This window comes from Triturus cristatus, chromosome 1_1, assembly GCF_964204655.1.
Source record: "Triturus cristatus chromosome 1_1, aTriCri1.1, whole genome shotgun sequence".
Taxonomy (NCBI): domain Eukaryota; kingdom Metazoa; phylum Chordata; class Amphibia; order Caudata; family Salamandridae; genus Triturus; species Triturus cristatus.
Window position 1 is genome coordinate 401,451,922 of NC_140579.1, and position 21,457 is coordinate 401,473,378.

The window sequence follows — 21,457 nt, forward strand, 5'->3', positions numbered from 1 at the left end:
TAAAGTATGAAATGGCAGTGCATACCTGACACTAACACTTTGCTTACTACCGTGTAGGTGACAGTGCATACGCCGTGAGTAACTAAATCATGACTCCATACTTGAACCGAACCTCCCCACAAGAGCAGAGGTACAACGCAGCACACATCAGGACACGTAATGTGATCGAACGGACATTTGGATTGCTCAAAATCGCTTTCGCATCCTGCACAAAACTGGAGGAGCGATGCTGTACCAGCCGGAAACCTGCTGTAGGATAGTGGCTGCATGTGCAATGTTGCATAATATAGCAACAAGGAGAGGCATACCCATAGAGGTGTCCGACACTGAGGACAACCAGCCCCCGGCACACCCACGATAGGCGCATTTGGCAAGCTCAGCGGAAGGGCAAAGGAAACATGCAGACGTCATCCAACATTATTTCTGAGGTATGTAATGATGAGACACGACACTTAATTTTTGAACTGAAAAGTTTTTACTTGCACGTGAACAGGTAGTGGTGTTTAGGTAAACATAGATGGTGCTTAATAGCACAATTACTGCATGCACCAAAGGACAAATTAAATGCATATTGGACTTCATATTCAGTCACTATGAATGTCTTGGACATGGTTACGTCACCATGGAAAAAATCCAGAAGTATAATTCTGTTTAGCTCTTCGTCCCACGCACACCCAAACGTCTTTCGCCTGCATCTGCATCATCACTCATGGGTGCAACCGTAGGTGTTGTTCTACTGGTACTGCACCTCCTGCCAGTGCTGACTGGTGCAGACATGCTGCTAAGGCTGGATACCTCCTCACTACCCTCCTCCCCTGTAACATTGCTGAGCCCACCAGTACCAGCCTGGAGCTGTTCAACGGCAGTAGTTATTTGGCCAAGTGCCTTGGTCACATCCCCACAACAATGGCCCATATCTATTTGCATTGCCACCGACCTACGTGACAGCAGTGCAGTGGTGGTGCATAACTTGTTGTTTGACCTGGTATAGCCAGCCAAGCGCATCATGAACTGGCGATGCCTCCTCCTCTGTGTGTTGTGTCCCTCCTGCATCACACGACCCAGCTCCTGCATTGTTGCGTTTGTCTGTCTGTTGCCTTCCACAACTGCTTTAGTCAGATCCCTCACACAATTTGCCATGACTGATATGTTCTTATTCATTTTTGTCATTTGCATATTTATAGCTCCCATATGTCGTGCTTGCAGGCGCTGCACCCTCATCATCTGGAACTCCACGCCACCCCACACATTTGGAGTTTGTGCCTCCTGTGCTTCTATGAGGGCCCTTGACCTGCGTCTTCGTCTCATCCAGGTATGTGCCTGAGGTGTAGTTGTGGGGCTCACACTCGGCTGGCCTGACTCAGGAGCTATTTCAGGATCCTGATCTGTCTCCATTGGCTGCAGAGTTGTGACTGTGGCCCTGCATCTTGGGGGTGCCTGGGATATGCTTGGTGGTGTCACAGGTGTCGACACGGCAGTCTCTGCAGTGGCCTGTGTGCTGTCTCCACATTCACTGTCATCAGTGTCTACTTCTTCAGCATCTGTGGTGTGAAACAGTGCAATATTAATTTGTGTTGGAGCTAATGTTGTGCCACATTAAAATTACTTTACTCTTAAGATCTCACTGTCTGTAATCACTTACTGTAATGCAGTTTTGGAAATATTGGCTCACAATGTTGATTTTGACTACCAATTTGGCTAAGCAGCCTACAACTCCCATAATGCATTTGGGTTTCTATGTAAAATGTGGACTGGAGTTAATTGCTGTAAATGTGGCTTTTACTTACAGAATGTGCATAATTACTATGTACATTGATATGTATATTTTAATGCATCTTACCTTGTGTACTACTGGCCGCCCCGGATGTATCCAGCTGCGTTACTCCCAACACAGCTTCTGGCTGGATAGTGCCCTCAACCAGGTCCTCCAGGGCTGTGTTGTCTGGGACTGTTGAAGTTCCTCCTCCAGTACTCTTAGCCTTCTTCAGCCTTTGTGCTATTCGCTCCTTGGCACGGCTACGCAGGTCGTATCATCTCTTCTTTAAATCTTCTATACTGCTGTGTGTCACCCCCACAGCATTTACTTTGTTCTTAATCCTGTTCCATATTCTTCTTTTTTCAGCCTCAGGTACTTTTAGTGAGAGCTTCCCAAAAAGCTTATCATGGCTCTTTGCCACCTCCTCAATGAGGTACTCTAGTTCCCTCTCGCTGTATTTTAATGTTCTCTTCCTGGCCACTGCACCCTTGTCTGATGTTGTTTTGGCCATTTTTGCTCTATGCAGGTATCAGCAAAACAAAGCTTGTATTTTTGAAGCTCTCACTTCCTCTGGGCATAGAATGCAGCATGGGCTGATTGACTTCCTGGTTGTGAGGTCATCAGCCTGCTCCTAAAGCAACTCGCTAAAATTGCGAACTCGCTAATTGCGATCTTGCAAATTACGATCTCGCTAATTGCGATTTCGCTAATTGTAGGTTTTCTATATTAGCGATTCTTTATTTAGAAATCGTTAATATATTTAGCGATTTTTACTGATTCTTTATTTTATCATGCATAGGTAACAGCGATTCCTTATTTGCGAGTCCCTAAAAATTGCAAATAAGGATTCTCTATTTATTTGCTTACTGCATACGCCTGCAAATATTTAGCCTTCTCAGGTAGAAGTGAGGTTTGCATGTTCAAGAATTTGTTCTTAGCGACTCTGCGGATAACAAAGGAAAAGGTAAGGGGCACTATCAGCTTGAGGATAGTAATGGGATACCAATCAGTTTTGTGGCAGACATGGTTGATACTTAGGGCCTCATTACGATGTCAGTCGGATGAGTGTCTGATTGCCATAGTTTCGGGCTCGGGACCGTCCAACAAGGAGTCAGCAGTCCCGACAACCCAATTACAATACAACCGCCGTGTAGGTGGTCGTAAACATGCATTTTTCTATTTTCTTTTGCGGCTTGAGCTGCAGCTTGGAAAAGGGCCACAGCACAAGCCGCAATAAAAAAGGGCATGTTTTCAAACATCCATGCACCGTGTGCCAGGCGCCATCTGGTGCCTGGCACACGGTGCATGGATGTTTGGTGAGTTCCCCTGGCCCCAGAGCGCAGGCCTGGTAGGAACCCCCAAAGTCCCTTTCCATCTGCCTTTACATGGCAGTGGGACTGCCATGTAAAGGCAGAGGGAAAGGAACATCATAATCTCTAGGGCGGTGCCTCCGTAGGCACCGCCCCCATTGTAGAATTTAGGCTAGGACAGCCGTCCGACAGGCTCCTTGAGCCTGTCGGAGGTGGCAGTCTTTCCCCCAGCCCAAACCGCTCTGACCACCGGCATTGTAATCCAGCAGTCGGACCAATGCTCTGGATGTCGGGCAGACCGCCATTCTAATCCGGCCCATAGTCTGCTTTCAGGATAGGGTTAGAGGGGTGCCAGCATGAGCATTCAATCCAGGGATTTAGTAGATATGACAGATTTGTGAAAAACAGAGGGTAGCAAAAGGCTGATGAGAGAAGTCAGTCTTGGAACATGAGGATGAAAGTGCTTTACAGCTCAGTTTGGTAATAGCAATGAACGTTCCAGTTTACTATCAGAGAAAATGAGCCTCCTGCTTGCATACAGAATATTTTAAGCCAATGGTGGAAAGGAGTAGTTCACTTCAACATAAACCTATGGGAACACCGTTTGAAGGAAATAGTTGGATATATCCCATTTAAGAGACAGAAGTAGGAAGTGGGATGTTTTATCTTTAAACTTTAGGAGTGCATCTTGGTGGCAGTAGTGGGACACATTTCAGTGTGGTGGCAGAAGTTGGAAGTATTCAGCTTTTCATTAAAACTAGTGGGAGCATAACTTAGCATTAGTTGAAGATGTGAATATTTCAATTTAGTATGAGTAGTGGGGGGCATAATGTTTCATGTTAAAACCTCTGGGAACGCTTTTTGGTGACAATTGAAGAATTCACATTTATGTTAAAAGTCTGGGAACAATTGCCTCATGCTGAACCCCTGGTTGCACATATTGGTGGAGGTGGTGATACATATATACATTTTTCGGCCTAGTGGTGAAGTGGTGTAACTCTCCATATGGAAGAACAACCTTGTAGAATAAATAAGATGGGGCAGATTTACAAGCCCCTTGCGTCACTTTTGCATCGTCGTTGCGTCACTTTTGTGACGCAGCGGCAGCGTAAAAGTTACGGCCCATTTACAACGTGACACATCTAGGGAGATGTGTCACGTTGTGAAGCCCTGCGCCACATTAAACCTGCGTCAAGTTTAATGTATGCAGGGTGGGCGTTCCGTCACAAAAAGCCTTGGAAAAGTGACGCAGTCACTTTTCCGACGCTGCTGCGTCAAAACCCTGCGCCTGCTTGAAGCAGGCGTAAGGCATGCCGCAGCATGTTCAGTATGGGCAGCCCCTGAGCATTGCTTGAGTTGCGTCGTGCTTGCGACACGACTTCAGCAATGCGCCGCCCTTATACCATCAGATGCGTCACGCATCTGTTTATCCTTGCGCCACGATGCGCTGCATTGTAAATGCGGCACATCTGTGGTGGCGCAAGGGTAAACTTGCGTGACGCATCTTTCCTGGCGCATCCCTGACGATTTGCAGGGATGCGCCAGGAAACATAAATCTGCCCCGATGTATTTTAAAATAGCAACACCATTTGGCGGAGTACTAATTTTCAATCACTTTTGGGTACACTGCTGGCTGACAGCACTGGGGTTACACCTGTTAGGGAGGTAAAGAGATCGTCTAAATAAATGTGTTAAAATTCAGGTTGGTTGCTGCAGTAAGGCATATCGTCATTCCACCATCAACGTGCGGGATGTGAACTAGGTAGCAGTAGAAGCATATTACCCTTGAGCGGGACAGATTTCTGATTAGTAATTTAATCAGAAAATAGATGCAAATTACATACCAGGACCTTTCTCCAGGAAGATGACCTTTGACTCAGAGAGGAAATTGGAGCCAGAAAGAACCAGTTCTTCCCTCCCCTCGACAGAGCAGGCAGTGATGTTGTAGCTCTCCACCTGGGGCAGCTCCTGAGCGGAGCGCTGAGCTGCATGAGGGAGGAGGATAGGGAGGAAAGGAAAATAAAGAGGATCCTTAGTAATCCAGGACAATAAACATTTCTTCGTATTTATCACCAAGTTAGCTAGAATGGATTATTATTGTGAATATTAAGTAGATAGGAAAAAGCATGAGACTAATAGTCAGTGAAATAATCATCAATACAGATTCCAATACATTATTAAATGTAGTTAGGAACTATGGGGCATATGTATCAACATCTCCATTTGCTATTCTCAAATAGCGATTTTTAAAGAATCGCTATTTGAGAATTGCAAAACGGGATGTATTTAAAAAATCGCAAAACTTTTGCGATTTCTTAAAATTCCTTAATTGCGATTAGCAAATTGCAAAATCGCAATTAAAGAATACCTTCCCATTCATTTCTATGGGCCAGGAGACCCATAGGAATGAATGGGAAGTAATTCTCAAATTGCGATTCGCAATTTGCTAATCGCAATTTGAGAATAATTTCAAAGGTGCAAGGGTGTCATGATGACACCCTGATGCACCCCTGAAATGAGCATGTGTGTGCATATGGCGCACATACATGCCCTAAGGGCATGTATGTGCGCCACGTGGCACTTTGTAAAATTCCAAAAAGTGCATTTTTAACAGAAATCGCAAATTACCACCAACTAGAAGTTGGTGGTAATTTGCGATTTCTTAAGGATAATTCGCACTGCTTTGGTGCGTGTTACATGTCATTTAAGAAATCGCAATTTGCGATTTCTTAAATGCTTACGCAAATTTAAGAAATCGCTAAATTAGCGATTCCTTAAATTAGCGCTGGGAATTTGCCTCATACATCCCGTTTTGCGAATTTTTAATCGCAAACGCTGTTTATTGCGAATCGCAGCGTTTGCGATTAAAAATTCGGTTGATACATATGCCCCTATGACTATAGATTCAGTACACTCTTTGTTCTGTTGGTGCCATCTCCCCTTAAGAGTTGATGTATTGTAAATGGATAAATAGTTCACAGTAATGTAGAAATCATTGCCCATTAAAATGGAGCTGCAACAAGAGGGTTGTGAATGGAGGATTCATTTTTCAGGAAGGGTGGATTCTTTCACCAAAGACATCTATTTGGCAGTAGAGTGTTACTTTTCAAGGAACATGGGGCCAGATGTATCAAGCTAAATTGCGATCGCAATTTAGCTGTGTGCAATGTAGGTGAGAAAAAACAACTTGCAAAATTAGAAATCGCAAAATTTGCGATTCCCTATTTTGCGCAAGCATTTACAGGCACGTGCATCAAAAGAAACACCGGACGCAAACGGGCAGATTCTCAGAATCTGCCCCTTTGCAACCGGTATCGCAATTCTCTAAATTGCGATTACTTAAATTGCGATTGCATTTAAGGAATCTCAAATTGAGATTCCTTAAATGCAATGCATTAAAGTAAAAAAATTTGCGATTTCGATAATAGGGGGCGCAAATTACCATGAAGTTGAACTTCATGGTAATTTGCAAAACCGTTGAAAAATGCACTTATGTGCATTATTCAAAGTTTCATGTTGCGCACACACATGCCCTTAGGGCATGTGTGTGCGCAACATATGTGCACAAATCAATTTCAGGGGTGCAACAGGGTGTCCTTTTGATACCCTTGCACCCTGAAAGTGCATGCGCAATTTGCGAGGACCTATTGGTACTCTCAAATTGCGCTTGCAATTTTCCATTCATTCCTATGGACCTGCAGGCCCATAGTAATGAATGGGAAGCTATTCCTTATTTGCGACTCGCAATTTGCGACTCGCAAATAAGGAATGTGTAGGAATCGCTATTATTATAGCGATTCCTACATGCATAGGATTTTGCGAGTCCTTAATTGCGAATCCTTAATATTCGCAATTAAGGACTCACAAAATCCGAGCTTGATGCATGTGCCAGTTAGAGAATCGCAAATTGCGATTCCCTAAATGCTATTCTTGTAGCCATCGCAAATTGTGATATTGCTGTAAGGAATCGCAAATTACCACCAACTTCAAGTTGGTGGTAATTTGCGATTACCTTGAAAAATGCACATTTTAGCATTTTTCAAATTTGCCATGTGGCGCACATACATGCCCTTAGGGCATGTATGTGTGCCATATGTGCACACATGCACATCTCAGGGGTGCAACAGGGTGTCCTTTAGGAACCCTTGCACCCTTGAAATTGTGTGCGCAATTTGCTGGTATCTATTGGGTACTTGCAATTTGTGCACGCAATTCCCATTCATTCCTACGGGCCTCTTGGTCCATAGAAATTAATAGAAAGCCATTCCTGATTTGCGACTCGCAATTTGCGAGTCACAAATAAGGAATTTGTAGGAATCGCAAAATATTAGCAGATTCCTACATACATTGTATTTTGCGAGTCTAGAATAGCGAATCGCTATATTCGCTATTATAGACTCGCAAAATGTAATGTTCATACATCTGGCCCATAGACTTCTTCTTGGCAAGTTGTCTTGCAACCAGGGTTAATCCCCCCCGCGAAAAAATTATTTACTGAAAAGGAAATGTAATGTGAATTCAGGATGGTTCCTCCATACACAGGATTCACATCTCGGAGAAGAGATGTAATCTCGACTCTCGCGCATAGCATGGATTTCTTTGGCCATGTGCGGAGATGGTTCATATCCTTTCCAACAAATAATCACCAGTTGGTAAAGGTTCGAAAGTCAACTGCTGGAAAAGCTCTCGTGACGTCTGGGGTTTCAGGGCTCAGTCTTGGTTCCCACTCACTATGGGGCATATCAACAACAACCGGCGATAATTATCGCTAAGCGCACTTAGCGCTAGGATAATTATCGCCGGCTAGCGTTGATTTTTATCGCTGAGATAGCGTGCTATTAGCAACGCTTATCTCAATAGCGATAAAAATCCTCACGCTAAGTGGCTAACGTGAGATTATCACTGGAAACCCAGTGATAATCTCACGTTAGCTTGTTGATAGGGACAGACAAACTTAGCCATGATATCCTCCTTTCATAGGATATCATGGCTAAGTCAGAAAAATACCAGACGTAAAAAAGCAGCGTTAACCGCGGTTAGCGCTGCTTTTTTTGTCTCTAACTGCGTTAGCGATATTCTTGCTAATAGGAGAAATGTCGCTTAGCGACATATCTCCTATTATTTTACTCTGGAACGCCCCCTTTGCATCTCATTAGAGATGCAAGGGGAAGCGTGGAGTAAAAGGGTGCTAACATGCAAATTTGCATGTTAGCACCCTGTTGTTGATAGGGCGCTAGTTTTATCTCAGCTTTTTTGGCTTTTAAAGCCAAAAAAGCAGAGATAAAGCCCTTGTTGATATGCCCCCAAATGTATTTCGAGACTGCGCACTTTTTGAGAGGGAAACTGTATCAGCTCCCATGTATGTGGCAGAAACATAGCTCTAATTAAAAAACCTTATAACTGAAAATACATACTAACCCAATGCTCCTGCCTGTCAAGGCCTAGATGGCAAACTTCATAATTCCCAATTCACGAAAAAATTAATGTTTGCTAATCACGTCCAGGCACAGAAATAAATTTGACCCTCTCACTTATCAACACAGTAAACAGAATGGTTCCATCCACCTCCCAAACAGTAAAGCCATTAGGCCTCACTTTAGACTTCACCGTCTTTTTGGGACTAGAATCACACACTTGTTTTTAATGAGTACCAGTGCGTCTGTGGTGAGAATGGCATCATTCATAATTTGGATAGGACTTATTTAGGTGCAGCAGCTGTGTCTGAAACTGGGTTATCATTTTGAAAATAGTTTAATTAGTTCTGTTCTTGTGAGCAAGTGGCAACTGCTTTTTCAGTTATTTTATGACCGGTAGAGGGCTGATGAATCAGTAGCTAGGTAGGCCATTATAGTCTAGAGTTGTTTTGTCAGAAGGATAAGGATCTACAAAATGTCCAGGTGTCTCCAAACAGCTGATTGGGAGCTATCAGTAGCTCCCAGACACCTTTAAAGTAGCTTGAAACCTTGAGGTCATTTCTAAATAAGCACATGGCCACATCTTTCTTTTAACATTAAGGTAATGCTGTGTTTACTGTACATTATTATTGTCAGGCTGCAGATAGCTGAGCCTGATAATGAGCAGTGCCTCCTCAGATTTATGGGCCAGGCTGGGCCCCAAAGGATAAGAACTGAAGTATTTAACTATTAAGTAAAAGGAGGCGTCGGCGTTGGTGGTGGAGGAGGAGGAGGCGGTGGAGGAGTAAACGGAGAATCTGGAAGTACTATTGGGGAGGTAGGAGAGTAGGCCCTTGAGTACTCTGAATCAGGTAAGAATTCGATTTGCATCCTCTTTCTCTTCTTTTCTTCTGAGGGATTTTGACATCAACAGAGACCTTCTCCTCGACAGTGATCTCCTTCGATGCCTCGATGTTGAATCACTCCTCCATCAATGGATCTCCTCGCTGTTGAAACACTCCTTGATGTTGATCTTGCAGAGCGCGTCAACTGAGCATGTCTACCTTGTCTCAACATCAATCTGCATCTCTTCCTCGATAATGATCCAGTCCTCAACGGTGAGCAAGTCGGTGCCATACGTGGTTGCAACGTCGAATCCCTCGACATTGTCCGGGCATGCCGTTATCTGACTAGCCCTCTTTTTGGCTGTTTCACGGCCCTCAGAGGCAGATGTAAGAGCCCTGGTAGAGGACTAATCCTCTCCTCGCTCTGAGGTTTCACCTTGAGACCGGACTTTCTGCTTGTGCCATTCTTCCATGCCACGAAGGCGAATTTTCTCTCTCTCCCTCAGGGTACGGCGAGAAAACTTCTTGCAGTATTGGCACTGCTCAGGGACATGCGTAAATGGAAGGAAGAGAATACAGACATTGTGAGGGTCTCATATGGCCTTCTCCCTCCCACAGGCAGGGCACTTATCAAACAGACAAGGCATAGTTCTGGACAAAATGACTCAAAATTCTATAAGAAAAGGCTTAAAAAGTGAGAGAATGGTGAAAGACGTTGAGTGAAACAAAAAGAAAACAAGATTCCACTAGTGAATGTTTAAGAAGAAAAGCCTAAAAGGCTGGAAAAAATAACTGAGTTAACTGCCACCTGCTAGGCATGATAGGATACTGTTGGCCTCAGAGGGGCAGATTTACAAGCCCCTTGCGCCTCTTTTATGCCGCCGTTGCGTCACTTTTGTGACGCAGCAGCGGCGCAAAACCAACGCCATGCTGCGGGGTATTTACAACGTGACGCATCTGGGAGATGCGTCACGTTGTAAAGCCCTGCGCCAGAAGTAGGCGTTCCGGCGCAGGGGGGGCGTTCCGGCGCAGGAACGCCTCCTAAAAGTGGCTGAGTGAAATCTACAAGATTTCACTCAGTCACTTTTGAGCCCATGCTGCGTCAAAACCCTGCGCCTGCTTGAAGCAGGCGTAAGGATTGCCGCAGCATTTCAAAGATAGGGCACCCCGGAGCCTTGCTGGAGCTGCGTCCAGCAAAGCGCTGCCTTTACGGCACAGATGCGTCACACATCTGTCCGTTTTTGCATTGTAAATGCGGCGCATCCATGGTGGCGGAACCCTGACGCACAATAACTGGCGCATCCCTGCTGATATGCAGGGATGCGCCAGTTATTGTAAATCTGCCCCTGAGTCTTTAAAGGAGCAGACACTGTTTTAAAACTCACATAATGGCAGTCTACAGGGCTAGACTGTTCTTCTATTGTTCATATTCTACCTTTACAAAAAAGGGGTTGAGAAAAAGATTTAGGCTGTTTATGAAATTTTTGCTGGAAAATTACACAGTCACTGGTATTTTAACCCTTTTGTAAATGCAATCTGAATTATTTCTCCAATGTAGCCTGCTTTCTAGGCTGCACATTCTGTTCTTTCTTAAGTGTTTCTGCAGGCCTACCTGAAGAGAGGAAAATTTCTACACTTAAGAAGATATTCTATGAAGAAGCGCTCCGGCAAACCCGCACGTGGGCAAAACTATACGAATGCTTATACTTCAATGGAGAGAGAACTATAATTCATAATGTGAATGAAAAAGGTTTGGAAGAAGTAGATTGTGAAAGTCTCCAACTATAGTAATAAAAATGTATTAATGCGATATAATGAATAAGAGTGATACTAAGAGAGCTGCTCTGCCTCTAATACAAAACACATTTGTTAAGAAAGGCAGTTTTTTCTAGCTGACTTTTCCAAATTAGTGATTTGCTAAACACAATAGAGGATGCAAATGCTGACAGGTTATCTAAAAAAGAATCAAAATATATATTGGGGTTGCGTTTATTTATTTAAACTTGACTTTGCTATCTGAGAGTTCTACTCAACCCAAAAGGTAGCTCTAATAATTGCAATAACAAAGTTTCTACAATACCATTTATCTACTCCCACTAAAACATACACCCAAGGTTCATACTAATTTTCCTTGCATGAGGGATCACACAGACAGCTCTTCAATTCTCAAGCGACTGCCAACATCAAAGTAAAAACTCCTGAAAATACTTCTTTGCTCCAAATCACTATAACAAAGCTAGTAAAAACTTGAAATATAAGGTGAAGAGTAAATTCTCATTGCTGATCCATATCACTGTGGCTTGTAGTGCTGCCTGAAAAAAGACCTACTCTTCTTCCCTCGTACTCGCACTAACCTTCTCTGGGAGGAAACCCTCACAACAGAACTGAAAGTATCCGAGTTTGCTAAAATCCATTCAATGCTCAAAGGCAAGATACAGGCTTCCATTTTTAACAATGGCACATTATGAATCAAATGGCAAATGACATTCTCACTCAATTCGACCAATTCAAGTTCCTCCTTCACTCACAGAAACTGCTTTCCAGCATCATCCTCTGTCCCTCCCTCGCTTTCACTGCCTCCTACTCATCCTACCATCTATCACCTCTCTCCAATCCCTTCCACCTTTCCACTTTTCTTGAGAGAATACACACAGGGACCCACCATGCACTCCGTAAGTCAAGGAACAAACAAGTCAGCTTCCAATCAAAACATGTGGCTCAAGGAGTTAATACTTGTAGAGGCATCTCTCATTTAGGAACTCCTTTACAACTGATTTGTCATCATCATTGTAGCAGCACTCTTCCACTGGTACCAACACAAATCCTATTCTGCATTACATTCTCTCAATCCATAGCTTGATCTTTGAAACTTAATACCCCAATATCACTCTTAAACTCCACTGCACAGGCACAACTAGAACACTAATTGACCACATTTTCCAATTATTATGAATCCTCCAAAATCGATTAACATTCACGCACAACAGTAATTCGAATTCTAGCTGCATAACCAGACTCTCTTCTGCCTGAATTGAAATCCATTACAACCTCCATTACAAACATGAGTGACACAATGTCTTTGCTTGAAACCAGTACTGAATCTCCCCTACTCTCCTGCTCACCCTACTTTTATTCTGGTAATTACAAGGCCATATGTAACCCACTCTCCAAAAGACAGAATCAAGTGTTATTAGAGAATAACACTAAAGAACTGCTAACATCTCACTACACTAATGAATCCTAAAACTGTAGCTAGCATGTCTCCAAATTCTCAGTCATTGAGAACTAGAGAAATTGTACAGCAATATAACAGACACAGTGTGAATTCAATCTCATTCTGATTCCGATCTACTCTGACTCCACCCAAAAAATGGATCTTTCTCTTCCAGATGCCTGCTCTACATCTGTAGGTCAGTAGCCAAAGACTGACTTAAAATCACACATATGAAATAGACCAAAAACCCTGACTTACTATTCTTGATAGAAACTTAGCTTACAAATACCTCTCAGCCAGTTCTTGACCATTTCATTCCTCTGGATCTGGAATCATTTGCTTAGGATAGGAAATTAGGGGGTGGCGCTAGGTGGTGGTGTTCATCAAGACACAAACATTAGAAAGGAAGGTCGTGATATCCCACATCGTTTACTCCAGATATAAATCTTTTATTCATTGACACTTGAAAAAACTCACTGAAGAACAAACAGTTCCACCCCAAAGTAATATCTACTTGGGGTATTTCTGTGCACACTTCAGTGAAAAAAATGATACAACTCTATCTTACTTGTCTCTGTTTCTGATCAACAGTCACCTCAAAGAATATTTCTCAACACCCACATGTGAAAAGGGATTGATCTTTGACCTCCTAATCTTCGAAAAATGAAGGATAGAGATCCAAACCTCAGGTACATAGATTTGTCACACCACTTCCTCCAGCTCCACCCTACGCACCAAATAATCCACATGAGGACAAACAAAAAGCAAAGACCCGGGTCCAAAAACAAATTGACCCAATTGTTTACAAAATAATAGAACTCTTAGTGCTACTGAGCCTATGGTGCCAAAATCCTTGAAAGCAAAACCTTGAATCTCTATCAAATAGGCATAACAAATACAAAAAAACCACATCTTTGAAACCTAGGCAAGCTTCTACATAATGAAGATCAACGTAGCAAAAAACTAACCTACAATGCTCTTCGATATGGTCAGAAGGACTAAAACCTGCCCAACCTCACTTGATATCTCAAACACTGAAGAGATCAGTGAGAAAGTTTCATATTTCTTCAACAAAGTAAAAAAGGATTTGTTAGACCTGTCAGCCCTTTGGGTGGTCCCTCCTCATCATTATTTATTTTGTCCCACTTTTGCCTCAAACCCTGTTTGAATTTTTTCCTTTTTGGGAACCACCAGACTTTATCGTGTTGCTGCAGATTCAGGGAGCCATTTTAGCTACCCCTGAAACTTCTGTCTGAGGGCCTGGAGCACAAAATGGTGGCCACCTGTGACATCACCAGCATCCACTGGAACCTACCAGCACCTTCCAGAACATTCCAGGAGATTCCAGAACTCTGTGACAGTTGGAGGCGGTTTAGAATGTTGGGAGGATAAGAGAGGCAGTTGGCAGTTGGAGCTGGCAGTTGGCACCTGACTGGTGAAGAGAGAGGAGCACAACAGTGAAGGAGGAAGGAGTGAAGCAGCAGGGGTGGAAACTTGTGCCTGGAGTGGGGTCCATAAACCCACCCTTGATACTTGTCCCTACTGATGGATCCCAGCCTATAGCCCTGTGTGGGAAGAAGACAGAAGAAAACCATCCTAAGGACCTGGACAGCAGGAACAGGCCTTAGAACCAAGAAAACAGCAAGATTCTGACCTGAGAACTGGTTTCCCTGGAGTCCGGCGTCGAGTAGCCTGAAGACCTGGAGCCCGAGGTGGAGAAGCGGCGCTGACTGAAGTAGCAGACGTCGTACCCGGAGCCGCCTGAGGTCGTGAGAGGGCGCCGACGGGGGTCGAGAGGAATACCAGAGGTCGAGGAGGAAGTGAACCGAGGTCGAGCGAGCGGCGTCATCGGAGGAGTGAAGTCCGCCCTCCGGAGTCGTCGGAGACCGAGGTAGAGGAGCACCGGAGGTCGGGAGTGAGGATCGCACTCCGGAGTCGCCCGGAGCCTGTGAGGAGGAGCACCGGAGGTCGGGGGTGAGGATCGCACCCCGGAGTCGCCGGAAGTCGACATCGAGGCCAGGCCGGCCGACGTCATCGGAGCCGAGAGCGCCATCGGACCGGAGCCGCCCGAAGTCGACATCGTGAAGAGACTGCCCGACGCCGTCGAATCGGAGGTCGAGATCGAACCGAGGCCACCGACATCGGACCGGAACCGCCTGCCGGCGTCGTCAAAGAACTGACATTGTGCCGAGGCCGCCGAGACCGAACCGGAACCGCCTCACGGCGTCGACACGACTCCAGCGGCGTCGGAACATCAGAAAAAGGGCAGTAAGTGGAGTAGAGGGCGCCTAAGGCCCTGTGGAGACCTGAGAGACTGCTCTAAGGGGCTAGGGAGGTGCGGAAACCAACCTGACTGTGCAAGGGGTGAACTGGGACTAACCTAGAGAGGTTGTGTGGAGAGAGAAAGCCAGGGCATTGGTATTCCCCCCTGTGATCTACCTCAGTTTAGGCCTCAGCCTTGTCCCAGCCAGGGAGTAGCCCCCCCTCAAGCCTTCCACAACCCTACAAGCTGTGCCTGGGCCAAATCAGCCCATAAGAATTGAAGTGTCATCTGATTATATGAGGGTTGCTGTATACTTTTAATTATTTATTGGGGGTACTGTATTTATTGAATTTTTACCTATTTATTGCTGCACTATATTTATAGGTCCACAGGACTTGATGGTGTACAATATTTATTGGTACAGTATTTATTGCCTCAAAGTATTTAATTGTCTGTATATATTGCACTTGTATTTATGCCCTGTTATTTATGATCACCCCTATTTATTTCATCAAACAGCCAATATTTATTTGACCTGCACTAATTGAAACTTGTATATTGTGATTGACCTATTTATTTTTCCAATCAGTAACTAAGAGAAAAAGATAAAGAAAGAATATTTTCATAATTTTTACGGTGTAGAGTCGTTTTTGGAACGGATGCACGCATGGTTCTTGTATGGGTATATTGTATGCTTAGCACTGCGCCTGTTTCCTGACCACTCGAGCCAAGCTACCACAGTGTGTCCGGAAGACCACCACCACCCTTTCAGAGTGGGAGTGTGGTTTTCCAACAGGATTGATCTAACTTTTCCATCTCCACAATGAAAATAAGCTGTAAGAAACTGAGTTACTGGTTGAGGGGGGTGAAACCCTTCCTTCTCAAACAGCAACCACAATTCCTCTCATGGTGAAGTCACACGCAAACCCTAAATTAGCCTGTAGTCAACCCTCAGGTAGCTTGGCACAGAGCAGTCATACTTAACTAACAGTCAATGTGTAAAGTAGTTGTGCAACCCTTAAAAAAGTAATATAGTGACAACACACCACATAAGGAGCCCACAGCAGAGTAGCAAAAATAGAGTAATTTTTAATAAATAAAACAAGACCAAAAGGAAAAACATCCAATCAGTAGAACTGGAGATATTACATTTTAAAGATTTCAGTAAATATAGCACCAAAATGCTTAAAGCACGAACTGTGAATATCTGGTCACACCGGACCGGGAAAAAGTCAAAAGTTCAGGTCAACCACAATGGAGTACGGTCTGGCTACCGGGACCCAGTTAGGCCCGCGAAACAGAGTACCTTAAATCCTGGTGTGCGAAGTGTTGCAAGGATCTGCTTCGAAGATGCGGTGCGCTGCCAAAGCGATGCGTCAGTTCTAAGGTGCTGTGAGGCTGAGATGAGAGATCCTGCTGCATCACTGAGGATCCCAACAATGGGGACTTGCAATGCAAAGTCCTGTGTCGTGGGTGGGTCACACAGTCGGGCAATGCATGGGTTCTGAGGAGCTACAAGGCTGCGATGAGGAGTCCAATGTAGTCATCGAGGCTGCTGTTGACGAAAGGTGTGAGGACCTGCACTGAGGATGTGTTGCGCAGCAGCAGTTCTGATGAGGCAATGGGCTATGTTGGAGGTCTTTCTGATGGTTCCGATCCACGTAGCAGCGATGATGTGTTGATTCTGTTCGGGGTCGCGCTGGGCAGCAGAGGTAATGTGTTGGTTCTACTGAATCCATAGAGGCTGGTAGAATACCTGAAACCCACTTCCAAGGGTCCTAGACTGGGGTGGCTCCGCTTGGCAGGGTAGGTTCACAGATGGCAAAATCCAGGTGCATCTGCAAGGTTGTTGGAAGCAGGTCGTGTCCCTGAGGCTTCAGATCAGGAGGCCAGCCAAATAGCCCTTGGAGTCACTGAGAGGTTCTGGGTTCAAGAGATACAGGTCCAGTCCTTCTCACCCAAACAAGAGGGCAGCAGGTAAGCACAGCAAGGCAGCAAGGCAGCAGGTCAGCAGTCTAGCAGAGTGGCAGTCCTTCAGTAGCAAAGCAGTCCTTCTTCCTGGCAGAGTATCTGCAGGTCCAGAAGTGTACTGAAGAGTTGGTGTCAGAGGTCCAGTATCTATACCCAGCTGTGCCTTTGAAGTGGGGGAGAAGCTTCTAGCAGTTTCCCTTTGAAGTCCCCTTCCCTGTCTTGGCTCCAGACTAACTAGAGGGGGTATGTAGCCCTATGTTTGAAGGCAGGACACAGCCTATTCTGGTGTAAGTAGAGCTGTGCTCAGCTCCGCCTTCCCATCCTGATAGTGATGGCCCATCCAGGCACATCTAAGTTCTCTATTGGCAATTCGGGCTGGACTGTTCCCATGAGCCACAGGGTCAAAACTGATTTGCATATAGCTGTGTCTGAACTGGGGTGATGAAGTGAGCTAAAGACCGATGATGGATTCAACCCTGATCTGTGACTGGGGGTGAGTATCTGAAAAGTTTCAGCGCTCCGTCCATCATCTCCTTGTGTTTGCTTTGTTCGCCCTAAGTTGGCAGGGTATGCCCAGACATGGGTCCCTTGCTCACTTTGCCACTGGATTCAAGCTAGCCTGGCTGATGAGGGGTGTTGCCCCGAAACAGGTTCCAGGATGCTTGTTTCCGGTCCAGGGAATACATGGTTTGGAAGTTCGGGCTGGACTGTTCCCATGAGGCACAGGGTCAAGACTGATTCGCATATAGTTGTGTGTGAACTGGGGTGGCGAAGTGAGCTAAAGAATGATGATGGATTCAACTCAGATCTGTGACTTGGGGTGAGTGTTTGAAAAGTTTCAGCACGCCGTCCATCATCCCCTTGTGTTTCTGTTTAGAGCACTTTATTCATTTTAAACTCTGCATGGTGCACTGGTCCCTTCGTATTATACACCCAGAGTATTTGACATCTTAAAATATGGCACTATAGCATTCTAGACAGTTGAGCTATGTTCAGAAAATCTGCTAGCTATGACTTGGTGCCAGTGGGAAAGGGGTAAGGTTTTTTGTTCCTGGCTGAAAGATCAAGAATACTTTGGCATGAGAAATCGGGCCGAAGACTAATATATAAAATGTAGCTGCGGCTTAAAACCTTCTTTTCTAAATAGAGCAATCTTATATGCTCTTATAGATTGCTTCAGTACTATTCACACCTTTTACACGTTGCCTACTTTGAGGCTGCATGGCATTTCAGCGCCGAGATGTGTATTATGTGCTATATACATAGAATACATAACAAGTAGCTGTTTGTTATGGGTTTATATTGCCACAGAGGGGTTCTGGTGACTTGGTTTATAAATGTCACCAATACCCGAGATGGTAGTATAGGACCATATTACATGTGTTATTTTTTTTATAGTACATAATTGATTAATTTCAGTTAGTACTTTTAAGAAAGGTTTAGAGCATTTGAACATAGTCTCTTTAGTATTCATTGTTTGCCTGAAACTGTGTATGTGTCTGGTAAAGGTTTGAGAAATTAGTGTTTTTGTTGGAGAGTATGTGTTACTATTAAAAAGGAGTTTTATGCAGAAACGTGTATTATTATAAGTAAGATTTTAAATGCAAAGTGCATTGTAAGGAAATTAAAAACATGGATTCTAAAATGTGCTTTTCTTATGTAGTACATTGGCACTGTAGAGTAAGTGCAATGTGGGACAGTGTAGCTTTTTGTTAACCGGGTTCTGCTTTTGCAGTATTTATTTTCAGACACTGGAGAGGATTTATTGCGATGTCCACAGAGCATTCCAAGGAAAACTGTCGCTATACCTACAAGTTAAATTCAACCAATACAAACCAAAAAGAACACTGTGCTCCAGAGTTGCACCACATATCATACCACCTTACCACAAGAAATCCGTAGGAGGCATTGCTTTCTCAGTACAAGCCGCCAAGCTCTGGAATTCACTACCAGACAGTATTAGAAGCACCCAGGATCAAGTACATTTCTGAAGTCTGTGAAAAAACATGGCTATTTCCTAGATAACTGCACCACCCACATTCCAGCAACAGAGCCCAGAACACAGTTGCATCCTCAAGTGCAATCCTCAGCTTACAACCTACAAATTGCAAATAACTCAACCAGCAAACTGTTTTCGAAATGCAGGTAAGCTAAGAAGCGCCGACCTATGGTTTGCCGTGGCATTATATAGTTATGTACTCACATATATAACAGTCATGGCCCACAATTACATAAAAATCATAATATGAAGCAGTCAACAGATAATTATAACTTATACCTCTTAAATTCACATAAGACATATCTGCTCTGAGGGTTGTCCATCACCAGTACTCTACAGCCAAAAGAACAGACATCACCAAATGAACACACATGGAATAACGGAAGAGCTATGTCACACATTGCTGGACAATCAGAGTCTACAATATAGTGTACCACTGCAGGCCCCAAATATCTGTAAAATCTGAAAGCTTCTTTATAGCTCACAAAGACACTCAGATATGGGGTGATAATACACATTCCCATCCCTACAGAGCTCTCCATTTCGCCCTCCCTCCAACCATATCAGCTGAGGACAACAACAATACAACCAGGTGCAGTGGCCAGCTAAGCAGACTATATCATAATAAATACTATAAAGGGATCTGCAAAGCTGTTCAAAGCTATCAGCATACTGAAAACCATGAAACTGCTGCTGTGCAGAGAAATTTTAAGGCATGGGCTGAGTGGGCTCTATCCCAGGGCCCCAGCCTTTTAGGGGGGCCCCTGATAGAGCCAGCTATGTTTTTGCCCTGAATACCTTGAATTACTCCTAAAGGATTTTTTTACATACCGTTTTCCTTTCATTTATTTTTAATGTGGGTGACGTATTGGAGTCCAGTACAGACATTTGGCAGAGAGATGTTTGTTTTTCAACACCAAGCAACATCCATTAAAACAGTTTCTTTTAGAACAAAACAGGACTTCGCTTATGAGAAAGGGCAGGGATCACAAAGATTATTTGCAATAATATTAGTGAGATGCTGCTTAATTATGTTAATGAAATCACACGTCACTATCCCTGAATATTAGATGTAAACACATTTAGAATTTGGACAAGTGTGTCTGTACTCTGCCAGTGACCTGGCCGAAGAAGGCATAAAAGATCTGAAATTGGATAATAAATTCAAAGCTGTTACAAACAGGGGCCCCCAAAATACATTTGGCCCTGGGCCCCTGAAATCCTTAAGATGTCCCGGCTCCTGTGTCTCTCAAACTTGATAATTCACCAAACTACTACGCGCTGCATTTCATAACACTATAACCACACCTCAGTGGTCATCACACACCACATGTAAACACTTCCACATTGGATCAAAACAAAGACAACATCCTTTCAACCACACATCCCACACGATGTAGAGTGCTACCCATTTAGGAAAGTGGGTAGCAAGCACCCTGTAAAGGCTGCAATACAATACATTACTCACAATAGCTAACCTAGCATGCCTATTTACAACACCTAACATAGCATGCCAACAATAGCTACTCTACCATACCTAGCCTACTGCCACCTCTGCAGTGTGTATAACGCATGCCTGCTATGAGGTGGTGGTATATTTAAAAAGGAGCAAGTTATGACTATGGGACTTCTCGTGACGGGTGATAGTGCTGCAGCCTGCTTCATAATTCACTTGTAGCTAACTCAGGCACCTCTAATAACAATGCGCTGCAGCCTGAATTGGCGAAATGCAGATTGCAGCTTATGATGGGCATGAAAATGTGAATGCTTCTCCTTCAAAAATAGTGAGACTAGTTGGCTTTGCCAAGAACTATTTAGCAAGAAAGTTATTTGGCAAGGGAAATCTACCGGGTTAACTTGCAATCTAGCCCTAGACCGCTGACCTTTGTGAGGTTTGTGTGACAGATGCAGACTGTAAAATTAACTAAAATGGATCACTTAGATCACTGAGTTTTGTAGTGCTCTGTTCCAACAGTGCTCAAAATAGAAAGTATTAGCTCTTAGTGAGGGTATTTGAGGACGCATTTGTGTTGTGTAAGTTGGCAATTAGAAAGAAAAAAAAGAATTTCAAAATTCCTGAACATTGCGTAAGAATTTTACTTATGCTTCTGAGAACACACTTGCAGGAGAAGCATTGGTACAGATAAGTAACTTTTCATTTAATCTACCAATATCTAAGATGTGTCGTGATGTAAAAGCAGGCTTAATCTCCTAGGAATGTGGGATTCATCTCAGAAAAGTGAAAGCTGTGTTGTGAATTGAGACTTACTTTTCAACAACTGGAGGACCACCTTTCAACAAAAGGATATGATCAGAGGAATGGTTTCTCAGTAGCATACTGAGGAATTCCTCTCTTAATAAAGCACACTGACAGTTTTTAGGTCTCGCCTACGCAGCGCGCACGCTCTGCATAAGAGGAGAACTTTAGGAATCGATTCACTTTTTCTGCCAAAAACCTGCATGCTGTGGTAAATATTTAATTACCGGTACTATTTTTTATGCGGTAAAGTCTATTAAGAATAACTCAGTAAATATAAGAGGCAGAATCCGTGGTATTAGAGGGTTTAAAAGGCTTTATTCCTATACAAAGGAATACAATTCGAATTGTAGGCTTTCTATTCCATCACCACGAAAGTTCAGGAAGGAAGGGCATACATTATTGACAGATAAGCAGTTTTATAGAAAATACATTACAGTGAGACAAAT

The 21,457-nt window shown here is 43.9% G+C and overlaps 1 protein-coding gene across 1 annotated transcript in view; it reads right to left on the reverse strand.

Annotated features, from left to right (window-relative positions):
• The window catches only part of LOC146870310 (uncharacterized), a 98,532-nt gene that overhangs the window by 57,933 nt on the left and 19,142 nt on the right, over window positions 1-21,457 (reverse strand). The window contains exon 3 of the mRNA XM_085642625.1: window positions 4,911-5,051. Coding sequence (XP_085498751.1) covers window positions 4,911-5,051 — 141 coding nt within the window. The remainder of the gene's footprint in view (window positions 1-4,910; window positions 5,052-21,457) is intronic.